This window comes from Cebus imitator, unplaced genomic scaffold, assembly GCF_001604975.1.
Source record: "Cebus imitator isolate Cc_AM_T3 unplaced genomic scaffold, Cebus_imitator-1.0 Scaffold422, whole genome shotgun sequence".
Taxonomy (NCBI): domain Eukaryota; kingdom Metazoa; phylum Chordata; class Mammalia; order Primates; family Cebidae; genus Cebus; species Cebus imitator.
In genome coordinates, this window is record NW_016107737.1 from 1,623,925 (window position 1) to 1,643,050 (window position 19,126).

General features: G+C 45.2%; 1 protein-coding gene across 1 annotated transcript in view; it reads left to right on the forward strand.

Annotated features, from left to right (window-relative positions):
* The first annotated feature begins 643 nt into the window (after positions 1-643).
* The window catches only part of ADGRA3 (adhesion G protein-coupled receptor A3), a 127,929-nt gene continuing 109,446 nt past the window's right edge, over positions 644-19,126 (forward strand). The window contains exon 1 of the mRNA XM_017509817.2: positions 644-1,162. Within this exon, the coding sequence (XP_017365306.1) occupies positions 912-1,162 (251 nt within the window). The 5' untranslated portion in view covers positions 644-911. The remainder of the gene's footprint in view (positions 1,163-19,126) is intronic.

The following is a 19,126-nucleotide window of genomic DNA, read 5'->3' on the forward strand; positions in this document are numbered from 1 at the left end:
GCATGTCAAATTTCTTTCAAAAGGCTGCCTTTCTAGTGAGGTCCGGATGCATACTTTAGAGACCAGAGCTGTTGTTGCTGAAGGCCAGAAACAGCTTCAGAATGTTCATGGTATTGAAGAGGTACCTGTTTCCTGGCTCCAGTGTATTTGGGACAAATGAGATTACCATAGTGAGGAAAGAAGGCGATTCCTTCCAAGATAACTTGGTTTTGGGTACTTTCCCCGTAGGGTTGGTCCAGGAAATTCCCTGCTCTCCTCCCTACTCCATCCTCCGGGCCAGGCTCTTTGGGCCACATGGGCAGTCTCCAGAAGCGCACAGGACGACTTTGTCTGGAGCGCGGTGGCGGCGAAGGGAAACGCGCAGGAGAGTGGACACCGCTGCTGGAGTTTGGATTCGAACTTTCCTCCGTTCTCTCCACGAGTTACTGACTTCCCGCGGGCCCCCCACAACTCCTGCCCGGAGGCTAAGGCCAGGACGCGCAGTCGGACTCAGCAGGTCCCGGGAGCGCGCGCCTCCTCTCGGGAGCCCCGGGCAGCGGCAGACGCCGGGAAAGCCGGAGAGCCGCGGAGGAGGAGGGGGAGGGGAAGGGGCGGGGGCGGGGGCAGGCGGGGAGGAGCCGCCGCGGGTCCTGGCCCGGGGAGGAGGTGGCGGCGGCGGAGGAGGAGGCGGTGCTCGCGCCGGGCGGTAGAGAAGCGCTGGGACCTGTGTGGCCGTGACCCCCTGCTCCCTGGAGGCCCAGCGCAGCCGCAGCGGACAAAGGAGCATGTCGGCGCCGGGGAGGGCCCGTCCTCCGGCCGCCATGAGGCTCCGGGCGCCGCTGGGCCCGCGCCGCTCTCCTGCCCGCCCCGGCTCCGGGGCGGCCCGCTAGGCCAGTGCGCCGCCGTTCGTCCCGCAGGCCCCGGCCCGCAGCATGGAGCCGCCCGGACGCCTGAGGGGCCGCGCGCAGCCGCCGCTGCTGCTGCCGCTCGCGCTGTTAGCGCTGCTCGCCCTGCTGGGAGGGGGTGGCGGCGCCGCGGCGCTGCCCGCCGGCTGCAAGCACGATGGGCGGCCCCGAGGGGCTGGCAGGGCGGCGGGCGCCGCCGAGGGCAAGGTGGTGTGCAGCAGCCTGGAGCTCGCGCAGGTCTTGCCCCCAGACACTCTGCCCAACCGCACGGTCACCCTGTGAGTATCGCCCGGGCGCCCGGTCCTCTCCCGCTTGGCTCTTGTCTCCGCTTAACTTTGGAGAGGGGTCATGCCGGCACCCACGCGCCTTTGTGTGGAGCTGTAGGCAGGGGGTGGTGCAAGGAAAGAGCTCGTGTGCTTGGCATGGGTGCAGTTCAGGGAAGGGCAACCCAATCTGCGTCCGAGCTGCTTCCCAGCTCCGCTAGTTTGCAAAGTAAAGTTTTCGGGTTCTCAGGCGCGCCCCGCGCTGTCCCGAGCGCAGCGCTGGTGCCGCGCCGTGCCACGTGAGGATGCGAGTAAACACGCTGTTGGCAGAGTTAAACCTCATTCATCCTGGGCTGGGGCTTCCAGAAAACACAATACTTGATTACAAGCGCCAGTCCTTGTGCTTCTTTGCAAATTAAATAACACTTAGGCGGTAGAGTTTGCGAAACAGAAGGTCTGTGTGCGAGCCCAAACCCCAAGACGTTTCCTTTGCCTTTTGCTATCTTAGTTTTATTACAGCTAAAGAGCACCTTTAAAGATACAGTTGTTATTGAGGGCTGGAAACATTTCAGATCAGTCTGTGCATGTACCTTGCATTCCCGTTTTCGTGTCTGTGAGGCCTCATATTTAAAAGCCAGGAACTTTGGGACGGAAAACGGGGGGTTTGTTGAGCCTTCCAACTCGAGGGACTTTTGGTTTTCGGATTGAGTTTCCACCTGGAAGGAAAAATTTTGGTAAGTCACTTGTGCTGGGATTCACGGTTTGGTTTTGCAAACGTCGTTCTGCCAATTCTAGCTGAACAGTTGGCCCAGTGACTGTCGAGTTTGTTTTCAAAAGGATGAATTGGTTTGGAAAGTTTTGAGTCTCAGTGTTTCTCATGGATATTTTGTTCAACTGAAATGTGAGTCCCTGGGCTCCGCGTTCCTCTGTGTTGTTTTGGTTGGTTTCCTAAAAAAAGAAAGCGGCCACAATACAAACAGAAATGCAAGGGCCGCAGCATGATCTATGAAAACACTTGAAGTATGATTTTAAATGTAAGTCAAATTCAGCTGGAGTGTATACAGGTAGGCCAGGCATACATTCCATTACTAACACCTTTGTTTACCCGTCATTTCCATTTTTTGAATTAGGAAACATTTAACCATGAAAACTGTGTCTATGTGTCTGTTAATGGAGGCATGAAGATGGGTGAAAGGGTTTTTGTTTTGTTTGCCTCTTTTACTAACCCGTTACCATTTGGTGGTGGCAGCAGTTATATTTATTTATCTCTTAGCCAGATTCTTTGAAGTGGAAATTTTGGGTATAGGACTTTAATTACACTCCGTGTGGAGAAAATCCCAATGTTGGAGGAGATTTTCTTTGTTACTCTGCAAAAATTAGTCATCATGTAGTTACGTTATAAACATTTAGGTTTTGGGTCAATGAATGGCACTTATGTTGACTCATGCTTATGTCCAGTTTTATTGACCTAAAAGTGTCAACAATTCCCGCTGGAATTTGTCAACTACTTGTAAACTGTTGATTTTGCTTTGCAGAAAAAAATAGGGGAAATTGATTTTCAGCATATTATCAAACTATTTTACTACATTTTATATGAACTGGTTAAAATATAAATAACTATGAAATGTCATTTTTATCCAGGTTTTTTTTTTTTTTTGGTGCCGGAAAGCTTTTTAGATGAAAATAAAATTAAGGTCGGGGATGGTAGCTCACACCTGTAATCCCAGCACTTAGTGAGGCTGATGCGGGTGGATCACTTGAGACCAGCCTGGCCAACATGGTAAAACCCCGTCTTTACTAAAAATACAAAATATTAGCCAGGTGCGGTGGTGGGTGCCTGTGATCCCAGCTACTTGGGAGGCCAAGGCAGGAGAATTGCTTGAACCTGGGAGGCAGAGTTTGTAGTTAGTGGAGATGGCGCCATTGCACTCCAGCCTGAATAACAAATGTAAAACTCTGTCTCAAAAAAAAAAAAAAAAAAGAAGAAGAAAGCTGTTCTGGCTGAAGAGGGTTCAAGGTATGTGAGGCACCCCGTATATAGTCTTATGGGCCAGTTTCCTCATTTTACTAAAGAATAGAGAGTTACTGTAAATTAGGGACTCCCCAGAATTCTCATAGTAGAGTGGCATCCGAGTCGAAGTCCCAGATTCCCGTCCTGCAGTTCAGATGCTTTCTCATTAGCCCCTCTTGCCTTCATCTTAGTTGAACACAGTTTTTGTTGATGGCCCCTAGGTAGTAGGTAGCCTGTTGAAGTTTGGACTGGGTGTTAGTGCCTAGGGCTGCTGCAAATTACTACAGACTTGGTGGCTTGAAACAACAAATTTATTCTCATAGTTCTGGAGGCCACAAGTCCAAAGTCAGTGTATCAGCAGGGCCATTCTCTCTCTGAGGACGTTGGGAAGAATGGTTGCTTCTCTCAGCTTCTGGTTTTCCTTGGCTTAGGGCAGCATCACTTTGAAGCCGGAAAGGCTGCGAAACAAACCTCTGGAACACCGAACTGGGAAGGAAGTGGTGATTGATTTGGCCAGGAGTTGCAGCCGGTCTGGATGCCCCAAATAGCAGAGCTCCCCTAACAAAGAAAATCCCTGCTCTTATAAAGGTTTACAACTCTAGAAATTACATGTGTTAGGGTCTTGGTCCATGGAGTAGGCGTGGGGTTTGCAACTTAGGTGGGAGTTTGATCATCTTTAAGTAAAAACAATGCCTTCCCAAAAGATTCCTCCATACCATGCCTTTGGGTGATTAAAGGTGGCGCCCAGTCTGCCAGCCTTTACTTCTCCTATTGAAATGCAATGTGGAAGTTAAGGGGGAGATGGTCTTAGATGCCTAGGTGATTAAGGGTTTCCTTCCTCAACTTCAGTCTCTGCATCTGTCTTCCCTTGGCTTTCTCCCTGTGTGTTTGTGTGTCTCAAATCCCCTTCTTTCACTTTTAAGAATACCAGTTATTGAATTTAGGGTCTGCTCCTAGGTCCAGGATGATTCATCTCAAGATTCTTTACTTAAATACATCTGCAAAGACCCTGTTTCTAAATAAGATTACGTTAAAAAGTCAGGACGTGGACATTTTTTTCTGTGAGACACTGTGCAGCTCATGACAGAATACAAATAAAACATGGTCTTTCTTCTCCAGGAACTTACAGATATTTGGGGAGAAAGATTCATGACTAAGTCCCAGAACAGTATAGTCAGTGCTCTATTACCAGGGTGCACATGTAGCAAAAGAAACCAAGAAAAGGGTAACCAAGGCCGCCTTCTCCCTCAATCCTAGTGGAATTGAGGATCCTGAGCCAATTCTGGAAAGAAGAAAAAGATAACTGTGGGCCTGGCACAGTGGCTCACACCTATAATCCCAGCACTTTGGGAGGCTGAGGCGGGCAGATCACTTGAGGCCAGGAATTCGAGGCCAGCCTGACCAACATGACGAAAACCCATCTCTACCAAAAATACAAATATTAGCTGGGCGTGGTGGCTTGCACCTGTAATCTCAGCTACTAGGGAGGCTGAGGCTGGAGAATCACTTGAACCCGGGAGGTGGAGGTTGCAGTGAGCACAGGTCATGGCGCTGTACTCCAGCCTGGGTGACAGAGTGAGACTCTGCCTAGAAAAAAAAAAAAAAAAAAGTGACTGTGAAGAAAATGATGAGGGGACAAGGGGAGGAAATGATGGGGTCGGAAGTGGGGGACCCCAGAGTTTGGAGAGGACAGTATCTGGTTATGCTGCTGTGCAGTTGGTGTTGCTGGAATGCCAAAGGCAAGTGTCTAGTGCCCAAGGTGGTCAGAGAGGTGTCTGTAGGGGCTGAGTCGAGGACAGGAAGGCTCCCTGGTTTGAACCTTTATCACTTAGGTGTGGCCAGGTGTTTCTAGCTGAGTTGTGATATGGCCACAGAGAGGAAAATTAACGGATGGGAATTGGGAGAATGGCAAAGATGAGATAGAATTTATTTTTAATCATGAAAAGTAAAGCTATTTCTATTTAGTGGATGAACTGGTCTTCATCGTAGCCTGTAAGTCAGACCCTTCAACAGTATTAATGAACGACATTTGTTTCTGTAGCTATGCTTAAAGAGAGGCCTGGCAGATACCCTAGGCTTAACTGTGTGTCCCCCTTGTCTCAGGTAGACTTTTGTACTGAGGGATTAAACTGCCTCTATTATTTTTATTTTATTTTACTTTATTTTTTTGAGATGGTGTCTCACTCTGTCGCCAGGCTGGAGGGCAATGACATGATCTCGGCTCACTGCAACCTCTGACTCCCTGGTTCAAGCACTGCCTCAGCCTCCTGAGTAGCTGGGATTACAGGCACGAGCCACCACACCCAGCCAATTTTTGTATTTTTAGTAGAGACGGGGTTTCACCATGTTGGCCAGGATGGTTTTTATCTCCTGACCTCATGATCCGCCTGCCTCAGCCTCCCAAAGTGCTGGGATTACAGGCATGAGCCACTGCACCCAGCTTATTTTTTTTTTCTTTTTGATACAGAGCCTTGCTCTTTCACCCAGGCTGGAGTGCAGTGGTGTAATGTTGGCTCACTGCAACCTCCGCCTTCCAGGTTCAAGCAGTTCTCCTGCCTCAGCCTCCTGAGTAGCTGTGACTACAGGCACCCGCCCCCACGCCTGGCTAATTTTTCTGTTTTTATTAGAGACAGAGTTTCACCATATTGGCCAGGCTGGTCTCGAACTCCTGACCTTGTGAGCCACCCTCCTCGGCCTCCCACAGTGCTGGGATTACAGGGCATGAACCACTGCCCTGCCTCTATTATTATAATACACAAATTGAACAAAAATTTACCTACACTTAATGTTTTTGTTGAAAATATACTTATTTACTATATTTCTGTGATTTATATTCAATCTTGATCAATATTGTAGGTTTTGAAAGCTCTGAGGACTTCATTCAAAGAAACGTTAAACGTATCACTGCTTTTCTAAATGTGGTTTCCTTATGATGCTACCTGTTGATTCTAAACAAGTAAAAGCATAAAAAAATTACTTGCAATTTGTCAGATAACTTCCAGGTTTTTCTCAGAAGAACACATTAAAATAGTGTAGAGTTTTGGTTGTTCATGTTTGTTATCAAAGAACTAATAATTATTTGGACATAGCTGGTGTGGTTCAGTATCAAGTACAAGAAAAATGCTCGTATTGTTCAGAAACTTAAATCTAGTTGGGAAGGAAGGATTAGCACAGTAGGATGCAGACATTTAGGGAACAATTACAAGACTGTCCCTAATTAAGTAATAAATCCTGTGCTGGAGACTGTTTCGGTGCTTCAGAAAGCCCAAACGGGAGAGATCAGTGTGGCTGGGGAGTCACTGGAAGGTATTTTATTTTCCTGGAGAAGTTAGGACTTGAGCATAGCCTGAAGGGAGGGAAGGATTGGATTGAGTGGGGAGAGGGTGAAAGAAGGGTGGCAGGTGGTGGCTGGCCCACCTGAAGTGGAGAGACTCTATCAGTCGACTAGTGGGAAGAGCTTTACATAGACCTGGCTGGGGGTCAGTTAGGGGAGAGTGGGCACAGGGGAGAGGAGGTGGCACAGGTAGGACCACACTGGAGCATGGAGGAGCCTGAGAAGGAGCCTCTGCAGAGGCTGGAGGGAGCACCAGGAGAGAATCTCATCTCAGAAGCTAAGAGAAGTTTACGTGTCAAGACTGGAATGGCCTCCCCAGTTGAGGTACTGAGAGATCAAGCCAGAAAGACCAAGGAATGGACAGCACTGGATTTGATGGCCGAGAGTCTGGTGTCCTCCTGAACAGTGTCCATGCATCACAGGTGAATAAGCCAGGTTGGGTGGCCTGAAGAGAGACGTGGGGATGGGAGCACAGATGAAGCGTTTGGCTTTTGATGGCAGCAGGGAAGTTCAATCCCCACATGTGTAATCAACGCACCAGATAGCAATAACTTAAGCTTAGCCTGAGAATGACTGGATGGCAGGTGCGTCTGGATGTGGTTTGGAGTTCCAAGCTAGGGAGGCCCAGAGTGACCCACCTGGAAAACCATTTTTTTTAATCTATGAGGAACACCTGAGTCTCCATCTTGTTCCATGGACATGGGCCATATTGGGGATCAGGGCCCTTTGTTTGGGGTTAACTGAAGGTTGGCCAGTGGAAACGGGGAGGGTGCTAAGTGAAGATGCTGTGTGAACTGCATGCTTTTTGCAAGTTGTAAGGTTCTCTGCTCCGCCTGTAGCCACTGGACTGTGCAGTTATCCTCCCCAGCCCACCACCACTGAACTGTCTCCCCTGCATGTAAGCCCTCAGTGAAGCTCCATGTTCTGTTCCCTAGCTCTGGATTTTTCTTCTTGAACCTGGTGTGATCCCTTCTGGAGTGGGTAGGGTTCAGCAAAACACCTAGTCATGGGAGAAATGGTGCAACACGGGTGTCAAGGCAGGTGGGAGGGCAGTGGGGTGAAGGTGGAAAGAAGAGGGAATTCTAGCCTCATTGCTTTTGTTTTCTCAAAGACATTTAGGTAGGGCGAGGGAAAAGGGGGCCAAGTGGAAGGTGAAAGTGAAGAGAAATGGTTCTTTTGCAATGTGAACCTACTGGGGATTGCAGGAAAGTCAGCAGGGAGGATCTTTTTCCACTTTTGCCTTCTGATCAGATTGAAAGGGAGATGGACAGTGCAATTGTTTTTCTCCACCTAGATTCAGCCTAGAGATGGGAATCCTTGGGTGTGGCCAGGTTTCTTCTTTGCCAGATGAGTGGAGCCAAGGGAGAGAGGAGCAAAGTGATTGTAATCAGCAGGCCAGCAAGACGCCATGGCCCGAATTCTCACCAGCAGAGCCACTGGATCAAGAGTACGATTGTTATCTTTGAATGCAAAATCTTACATACCTCTGCAGCCTCATTTCTCAATACCCAGCACAGGTTACTTTTTCCCTGGATGTTGGTTGAGGCGGTGTTGTGTTGTAAACACAGTGCCAGGGGGGTTCAGGGTTAAAATTTGACGTGATGCTTTCATCCAAGGATCAGTCTTCTCTACAAATGCAACGTCCCCTGAGTAGAGTTTATACTTCGCTTACTGTGTGCCTTGGCTAAGGCACCCTTGCTTTGGAATCTCAGTCTGGGAAATTCTGGGATATTCTTCAATAACCAACTCGGCTGCTACAAACTCTTCACTGTTCTGGCATTTTGATCCTTTCCATCTCTGAACCCAGTCAGCTATTAGTGTTTGTGCTCTTGTGTTGCTTTCTATGATGCTGGTGCTGCTCTCAGAATGCACATAATCTTGAAAGGAAGGACTCTGACTTGTCTTTGCACAGCGCCTCGAGTATGGGTGGGTACATAATTGTTCTTTATTGGTAAGAGTAATGCTAACAGTGATATGGCTAGGAGATGGAAAAGTTGGGAACAGAAGACGGATGCGAATTCACATGTTTATCTTATTAAAGCACATGATAATATATGTTTATTTAGTTTGTTAGGTTCATAGCTGTGGGATCCCTGATTCAAGGATGGGTATATTAAATCTATCTGCGGTCACATGTGATCTACTTGGCAAGCACACATAGACGGTGTTGGGAAGTGGCTTGAACTCCTACCAGGAATATTGCTCAGAAATCATGCAGGATTGGGGGCACAGTTTGGCATTTGGTCCATGAATGCAAATCGCAGGCTTTTCTGATAGGTTGACAGGGTTGCATATCATCCAGCTGCAAAGTTCTGTTGTTTCTTGCCTGCTTAGAGTCCTCCAGCACCGGGAGAGTACACGAGAGATGTTGGTGGGTTTGGCAAGATACCAAGTCCCAAAACAAATGAATATGGTAACATTTGGTGAGGCTGCTCCCAAAGCAGCTCCAGCTTCTGTTCCCAGGAGCCTGTAAAGATGGTTTAAAAAACAGACAAAGATAGAAGTAAAAACTCCAGAAAGTAACTCAGAAAATGACACGTGATTACTTCTTTTTCCATTCAGTTGCTTCTCAGGAAGCACTTGTTTACTGATTTGATGCTGCGGGGGAATCTTAAATCTAGAGAACATAGCTAATTTATTGGGTCAACATTTTTCTTGTACACAAAGATTAGAATACAGAGTGCTTTGAGTATTAGTAGCTTATTAACTCAGTTTTTCAAAGATTTGGAAACTATAGATGCAAAATTGCTCAGTAAGTTTTTAACGTAAGACAATATAATTTTAATTCATGATCTATGGGTATGGTTTGGCTTGCATTTATGTTCAAATACAGACAATTTTAGTCTGAAGAGGGAGCTTTACAAAGTACACTATTCCTCCCAAGGTTGCTTTTTTTTCTGCCTTGACTAAAGTTTCAGAAATGTTGCATGTCTAGTAAGGGAATTACCTACATGTAGCGGTAGAGTGGGACAGAGATGAGGTAGGTGGCTCCCGGAAGGCACATGTCTGTCTTGGCCACTTCTAGTACCATGCTGAGCACATTACAGATACTGAGCTTTTGCTTTTTTTTTTTTAGATAGGCACTCACTCTGTCACCCAGGCTGGAGTGCAGTGGCACGATCTTGGCTCAGTGTAACCTCCGCCTCCTGGTCTCAAGCAATTCTCCTGCCTCAGCTTCCCGAGTAGCTCTGACCACAGGCATGCACCACCATGCCCGATTAAGTTTTTGTATTTTTGCTAGAGATGGGGTTTCACCATGTTGGCTAGGCTGGTCTCAAACTCCTGACTCCAAGTGATCTGTCTGCCTTAGCCTCCCAAAGTGCTGGGATTACAGGCATGAGCTACTGTGCCCAGCCTGCTTTTGCTTTTCATCCTAGCAAAGCATTTCCTCTTCTCACATCCTTCCTGTTCAGGGTCTGAAGGTTAAAAATGGAAGGTTTAAGAGGCTGATAGAAAAATACTCCAGCACCACCTTCCTCCCTCTCCCCCGATCTTCAACACATTGATCTTCTTGTTCTTATTTGTAAATGGTGAGTCCCAGGGTAAATGTGCCTTTCTATATACAGTGTGGGCTGGCCAAAGACCAAAAATTTCGCTTTTGATTTTTACTCTTCTCCAGTCACATTCTTGATAATCTGTTCTCCGGTTTCCTAAATTTATCCTAAACTTGCTTTTGCATTCATTTAGCAAAGAGTTATTCAGTGCCACCCCTGCTTGTGGATGTATGGGACTCTTATCTCTGGCTTGACTTTTCTTTTGGTCTGTTAGACCAGTTTTCTCTTAGTCTTGTACCTCTTCCTAGCCTCTTGCCTTCTAGCTATTCATTATCTGTCATATCTCTCCCTGGTTAGACGTGACTATCCAGCTCCTTTTGATGTGATTTAACCTGCATCTTCCTTCATTGTTATACTCAACAGGGGGATAGCAGGTGGAATTTTAGAAATTCTTTTTTTTTAAGACAGGGTCTTGCTCTGTTGCCCAGCCTGGAGTGCAGTGGTGTGATGTCTGCTCACTACAACCTCTGCCTCCCGGGCTCAAGTGATTCTCCTGTGTTAGCCTCCCGAGTAGCTGGGATTACAGGTGCCCACCACCACACCCAGCCAGTTTTTATATTTTTTTGTAGAGATGGGGTTTCACCATGTTGGCCAGGCTGGTCTCGAACACCTGACTGTAAATGATTCACCCTCCTCAGCCTCTCAAAGTTCTGGGATTATAGGTATAAGCCACCGCGCCTGGCCGGAATTTGAGAAATTCTAAATGGGCAATGGGAGTTCCTAAAGGAAAATTTGCAAGACTGTTTTGAGAACAACCTTGCTAAAGGGACTGATGGGTTTTTTTTTTTTTTTTTGCTCTATGACCATCATTGCTTTTCTTCCCATGTCCCACTGCTGGGCACAAAACCTTTCCTCTCTCTAGAATGTCTTAGACTTGCTAGTTGACTTACACAGTCACCTGCCTTATTTATGGCAGTTCTAGCCAAGATTTTTCATGCCATGACACAGATAGACCATGATGATGTGCGCACTGGAATGAAATGGTGAGGATGCTCCTGGCCAGATCCCTTTGCATTAGGCTTACATACATTTAGGTCCCAGGGTCAGGGGAGTACTTATCCCCACCTTCCGATAACCTGGTTGGTCAGTTTGCATTTGAGCCTTTTTCAGCTTTGCATTTGAATCAAGAGAGAGCATTAAAAGTTCGGAGGCTTGGCCACAGACCCCATGTTCTGATGTATTGTTCAGGGATGGAGCGTGGACGTTGGTATTTTTCGGAGCCCCATGGGGTGGTTCCGATATCACCTGGGTTGAGAACCTGCTGCTTTGTATCCCAGCAACCTGAAGGGTTAACCCTAGTCCCCATCTGTCATCTGCCACAACAAAAGAAGGTAGAAGAAAGCACAGGAGCCAGTTGAGGGCAGCTGCCTCATGTGGGAGGGAGGAGCTGGTCTAAGCAGAACAAACACGATGAAATCAAGAGACATTTGTAGGACACAGAGCTGAGAGCTTCAAGACGGGGCCTTATTCATAAGAGCCAAGAAAAACAGCCATTGGTAAAGCCGAGAGTGACGCGCAGAAGCCAGGGTTAAGGACAATAAGGTTTTAGAGAGGTACTGGGGAGTTAAATGAATAAAACGAGAATGTCTAACTGCAGCAGGCATCTGTGCAACAGTATTTGAGGGCCTGCTATTCACAGGCATCTCGGAGAGACATGAGATTTTCTTTGTCAGGACACGTAGGTTGCTGCCAGGCTGCAAAACTGAACCAACTGGGGTATCAGGCATTCGCTAGTTTCTTTTAGTGCCTCATCATTTCAGATGATTGACATTCTTGGTTCTTAATTTAAATACGATTTTTAAAACTTAACGTTTTTTGTCTTTTTTTTCTTTCCCCAATTTTGTCTTCTGAAGTTTAAATTGCATAATGATTGAATTGTTGTGCACCTTTACAATCTTTTGTTCTTGAGTGCTCACCATGGTTGGGTGCAGATAGAATTGTGTATCACACACACAGAAGGCTAACTTATCCATCACCCTCACCATGGACAATTTAGGCTTCAGTCTATTTAGGTTTTTAAGCCCTTTTTATGATTCTGCTTGAAGACAGTAATGTGTTAAGCATGAGAAAATCTTTTCTCAGGATTGCTAACTCTGTATGTAAAAGTACTTTCCCCACCTGTTTAAGAATTGTACTTGAAAGCTAAGATGTCTCTACACAAGAAGAATAAATGTGTCCCCTATCATGGTTGGGGGATGTAGAGGTTCCCTTAAGTTGTCTAAGCTCCCCAATCCCGGTGCCATTCTCTGCCCTCTCCCCGGGCACTGGAAATATACACAGTATGTGATTAGTAAAGGTGATTGGTAAATGTTCGTGTGTTAAATTCATTCCTGATATGAGGACATTTCTCAGTTAGAATACATGGTTCCAAGTATGTGACCTGTTCCTATCTGGAATGTCAGTTCTTTTTTTTGTTGTTGTTACCCAGGCTGGAGTGCAATGGTGCGATCTCGGCTCACTGCAACCTCCGCCTCCTGGGTTCAAGCAATTCTCCTGCCTCAGCCTCCCAAGTAGCTGGGATTACAGGTATGTGCCAGTGTACCCAGCTAATTTTTTTGTACTTTTTGTAGAGACGGGGTTTCTCCACATTGGTCAGGCTGGTCTCGAACTCCCGACCTCAGGTGATCTGCCTGCCTCGGCCTCCCAAAGTGCTGGTATTACAGGCATGAGCCACTGTGCCCGGCAGAATGTCAATTCTATTGAGGTGTCAGAGACTTCGTTTTCTCTTGTATCTGTATCACCTAATATAGTGACAGGCATTTAACAGCCTTGGCTGCCATGGTCTCGTATTGTGGGTGGGATAGTAGAAAGCAGGTTGTACATTGTGCTGGAAATGATCAGTCTAAACCCTCCTTCTATTTAATTGAAAGAAAGAGCAACTGTGGAGATGTAACTGTAATGCAGGTTCATTAACATAGTTGTTAAAATGTTCTTTCTTTAAGCCTGCTTGGATCTAAGTCTAATTAAACTGATTCATTTCCCATCAAGATAAGACTTAAAAGCATTCTTTGTTTTATTGTGCAATTCTTTCTGATTCTTTTCTCATGAAAAAGGCAAAGAGAAATTGACTACCTGTGTATTCATCTCCAGGGTGGTGTTTAAGATGGATATCCTTTCTGTTAGATTTATTATTATCATTTTTGGTGTTTAAGATGGGTATCCTTTCTATTAGATTTATTATTATCATTTTTAACTGGCTGTTTGTTTTAAATGAGACCAAATGTAAAGTCTTCCTCTATGACCAAGGTGTAGTTAGAATTCTAAAGTCTTTCCAGTAACCTGGAAGTGCATGCAGTCTAGCCCAGTGGACAGTGTTAGTCTGGCTCTTCCATTCCTTGGGATGACCTCCTACCTCCTGTTTTCTTGCGTTATGACAGCTGTCATGCTGTTTTGGAATTATTTATTTGCAACCCTGCTTCTCCTACCAGATTGTAGACTCTTGATGGCCATATTTGTCTCTGCTTCCCTAGTGTCTAGCACATGAGCACTCAGTAAATCTTTGTACAAGAGGTCTCATTTTTCTTACTATTTTTTTTTTTTCTTAAGTAGAACTGGAAAGAATCTTGCATTATCCTTAAGCAGGAAGAATCTGTCACGGATAAACTTGAGACTCTTCAAAGAAGCATAACCAACATACAAGGTCAAGGCTTAAACTCCCAGTCTTCATCTGATAGTAAAAAGTGTCTTTTACCGGGATTTTTTTTTTTTTTATTTCTTCCTCCAGTTTTTCACCTTCTTTTTTGTAAGCTTTTTCTTTTTTTTTTTTTTTTTTTTTTTTTTTTTTTCTCCCCTTTTTTTTTTTTTTTTTTTTTTTTTTATCTTGAACTTCTCCCCGAGTTTGTGATGTTTCTCCTCATTGTATGTAGCCACTTCCTTTCCTCCTCTGTTAAAAAAGCTCCTCTTCTTAAAATACTCCCTTGCAGCACTGTGATTGAATGACCACTCTTTCCTTCCCAAGTGAACTTCTTGAAAACTAGCTTGAATCCATCCTCTTCATTTCCTTACCTCTTATTTCATTTTCAGCCTATTGCTGTCTAGTTTCTGTCCCACGTTCTTGCTGAAGTCTGCCTAGAACTTCATTTTGAAGTTCATCACTACATACTTCTTTCTCTTTTGGTCCTTTAGCTTGATGGACATATCTGGGTTTATCATTACTAATTATTGCATTTGGCAACTGCGTTTGCAACTTAAACTATTCTTTCACCCTCACATGGTTTGGGATGGATATGGCTCTCAGGAGGACCTGGCTAGTTTCGCTGCATGGTTTCCCTGCCAAGATAGACACAGGAAGGGGGGTAGTACCTCCTAGGGGATGCTATGCTTTTTGAGGTAAGGCTCCTGGGAATTGGTGTCATCTATTCTGAACCTATGAGAATTAGAGATTGCTTGAGATTATTGCCTACTTAAAGAACCTTAGTGAATTGTTCTACAAGGATTTGACTTTTCAGGGTTCCTTGATGAAAAAAAAAATTACACATTTGAGTGCTTCCCTCGAGGATAAAGTTGAAAAACTTGTCCATCAGCTTAGCTAGAAGTTAGCAACCACAGACAGAAACTTTGTAAGACATTTTTTTTTAAAGCTTTGTAAGATTCTTAGTTCTTGTATTAGTTTTTTTAATCTTTTCCCATTTTTAGTGATTATAAAACCCTTTACATTGGAATTGTTCTCTTGTTACTATGTGTAGCAAAAATGAGAGGGAAAATTCTGTACTAAGTCTTAGTATATGTAGTGGGAGAGTAGGTGGTGGCAGCCTAAAAATGGAAAGGAAACGTGGGGAATCTCCAGGACCTGCAGTCAATGAATAACAGGCTCCCCCCGTGGCTGGTAAGAGAGTTTTGGGAGGTGAGCATAACATGGCTGATTCAGGTACTTTCTTGTTCTTTAATTTCTATGATATTTTGCTGATCTGTGAAAATGATAAGCCTTAATGGTTGTATTTTATTCTGACCCAGAGTTTATTTTCTAGTGATGCCTTTATTTTTTTGTTGGGATGTTGCTGGATAGTAAAGTAAAACTGGAGATCCTGGCCTTTCTCATTGTTCTCCTTTAAGAAAATGGATTTCAGAAAACACTTGTCTTTAGCCTTCTCATGAAATTAATTTCATAGACCTGTTTGTCATTGTCGTGTAACCCCGGTAGAGTTACCTAATATAAAAGTGTATTAATATTTTCTAGGGAAACAGAACCAATGGGATAGATGAAGAGATACGAAGAGATTTTTTTTCTTTTTGAGATAGAATCTCCCTTTTGTCGCCCAGGCTGGAGTGCAATGGTGTGATCTCAGCTTACTGCAACCTCCGCCTCCTGGGTTCCAGCAGTTCTCCTGTCTCAGCCTCCCGAGTAGCTGGGACTGCATACACCTGCCACCATGTCCAGCTAATTTTTGTACTTTTAGTAGAGACAGGGTGTCACCATATTGGTCAGGCTGGTCTCAAACTCGTGACCTCAGGTGATCTGCCCACCTTGGCCTCCCAAAGTGCTGGGGGATTACAGGTGTGAGCCACCGCGACTGGCCGAAGAGATAGATTTAAGAGGAGAATTGTTGTAGGAATTGGCTCACATGGTTATAAGGAAGTCCCATGATCTGTAGCCTGGAGAACTAGGACAGCTGGTGGTGGTGTTCAGACCAGGTTCAAATGCCTGAGAGTCTGAGAATCAGGTGGAGGGGAGGGTGTGAGTCGTGAGCTGGATCTGAAAGCCTAATAACCTGAGCTGGGAAGCCTGGGTGTCTGAGGGCAGGAGATGAGTGTCTCAGCTCTAGCAGAGAGGGAATTTGCCCTGCTGCCTTTTTGTTTATTCAGGCCCCCAGTGTATTGGTTGATGCCCACTTAAAGTAAGCAATCTACTTAAAGAGGACCAGTCTACTTTGGTCTTCCCCAAAGTGGATTAGAGAGGATCATGTACTTTATTCAGTTACCAATTTTAAGTGCTAATCTCTTCTGGAACTGCTTCCATAGACATACCCTGAAGTAAGGTGTTACCAGCTATCTGGACACCTCTGAGTTTACATTCACGAGTAAAATTACAACAGGGTAAAAAAAACTGTTTTGTTTTCTTTTTAAAGGAGAGATTTATTTCTGCTTGCTAGTCTGACTCTTAAAACTGGTAACATTTGTGAACTACTCTGATAGAGAAACTCCAGGTGTCTGTGGAGTTCTTTGACTTTCAGAACTTTGTTGTTAGCGTCCTTAACTGATTTAAAGTTCTAATAACAACCAACATTGGAATATTTATCATGTGCTAGGTACTGTGCCAAATACTTCCGTACAACATCTCACTTGATCGCTGAAACAGCTTTATGAGCTCTGTATAGTTCCCATTTTACGGGAGTGCTAACTAAAGCGTGGACAAGTAAATTGATCTTCTCAGGTTACACATAGGCTGCTGGGCCTGGCTCCTGGCCTTCAATTCTAACTGTTGTTATGTTCATAAAAGTCACACGTGAAGTGCTTTCTTTGGTGGTGGTGTTGGAGTAAGCCTTTGTAGAGCAGTAGGTACAGAAGACTTGTTTACATTGAAGGATTCCTTTAGAGATGGCTGACAGATGGGAAACCAAAGTGCGGGCTGAGCATCTCAAACATGAAAATAGGAAATCCTAAATGCTCCAAAATCCAAAACATCTTGGGACTGACATGATGCTCATAGGAAATGCTCTTTGGAGCATTTTGGATTTCAGATTATTGGATTCAGGGTGTTCAGCCAGTAAGTATAATGCAAATATTCCAAATTCTGAAAAGACCCAAAATCAGAAGCAGTCTTGGTCCCAAATGTTTTGAATGAGGGATATGCAACCTGTAACCGAGAATTTTCACCAAGTGCATATTATGTCCAAGTAACTAACTGTTGAAGGAAAGAATTTTAACATCCCATTTTGCTATCATCTAGTGGTTGAGGAAACGACCAAGGGCACTTATACTTAGGTTTGTAACATAATCTGTTTATTATACAATCAGTCTTTCTTTGCTTATCTGCTGCATTCTTGAGACTGAAAATTTTATCCTGGAATAATAAATGACCCTATCTCAAACAGCCGTGGTATTAAGATGAAAGGAGTAAGAACATCATAGGGCGAGTAGATGCATTTTTGGGAGGTGTCCATCTGAAGTGACATGAATTCATAACACTCTAGTTCTCTCTACATGTCATGCTGTTGCTGGGTCATCAGGGAACCATCATTCCTACTCTTTACTTAATGACGATGACCAGAATGGAAGATACAGGGGAAATAGCATGAGACGGAATGGATGTGGGGATTCACGTTGGTTTTGCTACTAAGTAGAATTGTGTCGCCCAGTAAATCACATTTATGGCCTTCACTTTCCTGACTAGTAAAGTGAGGTTTTTTAACTAGGCTGTCTTTAATGATTCTTTAACTGCTAAAGTTCTATGATTTTACATATGAAACCAAACCTAACAACATTGCTAACATATATGTTTTAAAGCCACAGAAGGTACATGCACATTTAATGGAGCTCCGGTTGCTTTATTAGAAATGGTTGATTGCACCATTATATTGCATTAGAATAGTAATGGTGAGGGCTGTTTACTTGTTCGGGGGAGGGGGACATTGGGGCAACTGGTAATTAAGCTTCAGGTCTGCCTGGTTCCTCAGCTTTGCTTGTCATTTGTTACCATTAATTGCCCCTCACTTACAAGCTAAGACCTGCCCTCCTTCCCTAGGGCTAATGCCAGCTTTGGGACCTTGAGCTCTCTTTTTGCCAACCGGTTTTCTTTTTTTTTCCCTGAGAGTTCTGTCTTTAAGATTTGAACACTTGAGCTTTTTTTTTTTTTTTTCTTTTTCTGAGACAGAGTTTCATTCTTGTTGCCCAGGCTGGAGTGCAATGGCTTAGTCTCGGCTCACTGCAACCTCCGCCTCCCGGGTTCAAGTGATTCTTCTGCCTCAGTCTCCCAAGTAGCTGGGATTACAGGAGTACGCCACCATGCCTGGCTTATTTTGTATTTTTAGTAGAGATAGGTTTTCTCCATGTTGGTCAGGCTGGTCTTGAACTCCTGACCTCAGGTGATCCTCTTGCCTTGGCCTCCCAAAGTGGTGGGATTACAGGCATGAGCCACCATGTCCAGTCGTTTTTTTTTTTTTTTTGGGATAGAGTTTCATTTTTGTTGCTCAGGCTAGAGTGCAATGGCACGATCTTGGCTCACTGCAACCTCCGCCTCCTGGGTTCGAGCAATTCTCCTGCCTCAGCATCCTGAGTAGCTGGGATTACAGGCTCCTGCCACCACACCAGCTGTTTTTTGTATTTTTCAGTAGAGATGGAGTTCACCATGTTGGCCAGGCTGATCTAGAACTCCCGACCTCAGATGATCTGCCTGCCTCGGCTTCCCAGAGTGCGGGGATTACAGGTGTGAGGTGCTGTGCCTGACCTTTTTTTGGTTTTGTTTTGTTTTTGAGAGAGGGTCTCGTTCTTTTGTCCAGGCTAGAGTGCAGTAGTTTGATCATAGCTCACTGGAGCCTTGAACTCCCACCTCAAACAATCCTCCCACCTCAGCTTCCCAAAGCACTGGGATTATAGGCATGAGCCACCACACCTGACCTGAACACTTGAGCTCTCACTCTGTTTTTTTTTGAGACAGGGTTTCACTCTTGTCACCCAGGATGGAGTGCAATGGCACGACCTTGGCTCACTGCAACCTCTGCTCCCAGGTTCAAGTGATTCTCCTGCCTCAGCCTCCCAAGTAGGTGGTATTATAGGCACCTGCCAATAGGCCCAGCTATTTTAAAAAATGACAGGTTTTCACCATGTTGGCTAGGCTGGTCTCGAACTTCTGATCTCAGGTGATCTGTCTACCTCGGCCTTGCAAAGTGCTGGGATTACTGGTGTGAGCCACCATGCGGGGCCTCACTTGAGCTCTTTTTATAGGTGAACTCTGGTTGCCCCTTTGCATATCTCTATTCCTCCCCCTCCTATAGGACTATAGGTTTTTAACCCCAAACTCCATGAGTAGACCAGCCTGTTTCTCTGAATTCTGAGTACCAGGTAAACCTGTAGGGTGTCGTGTCAGAAACATAGCCTTTTTTTTTTTCATAGTGAAGATGTTCTTAATGACAGTGTACACAAAC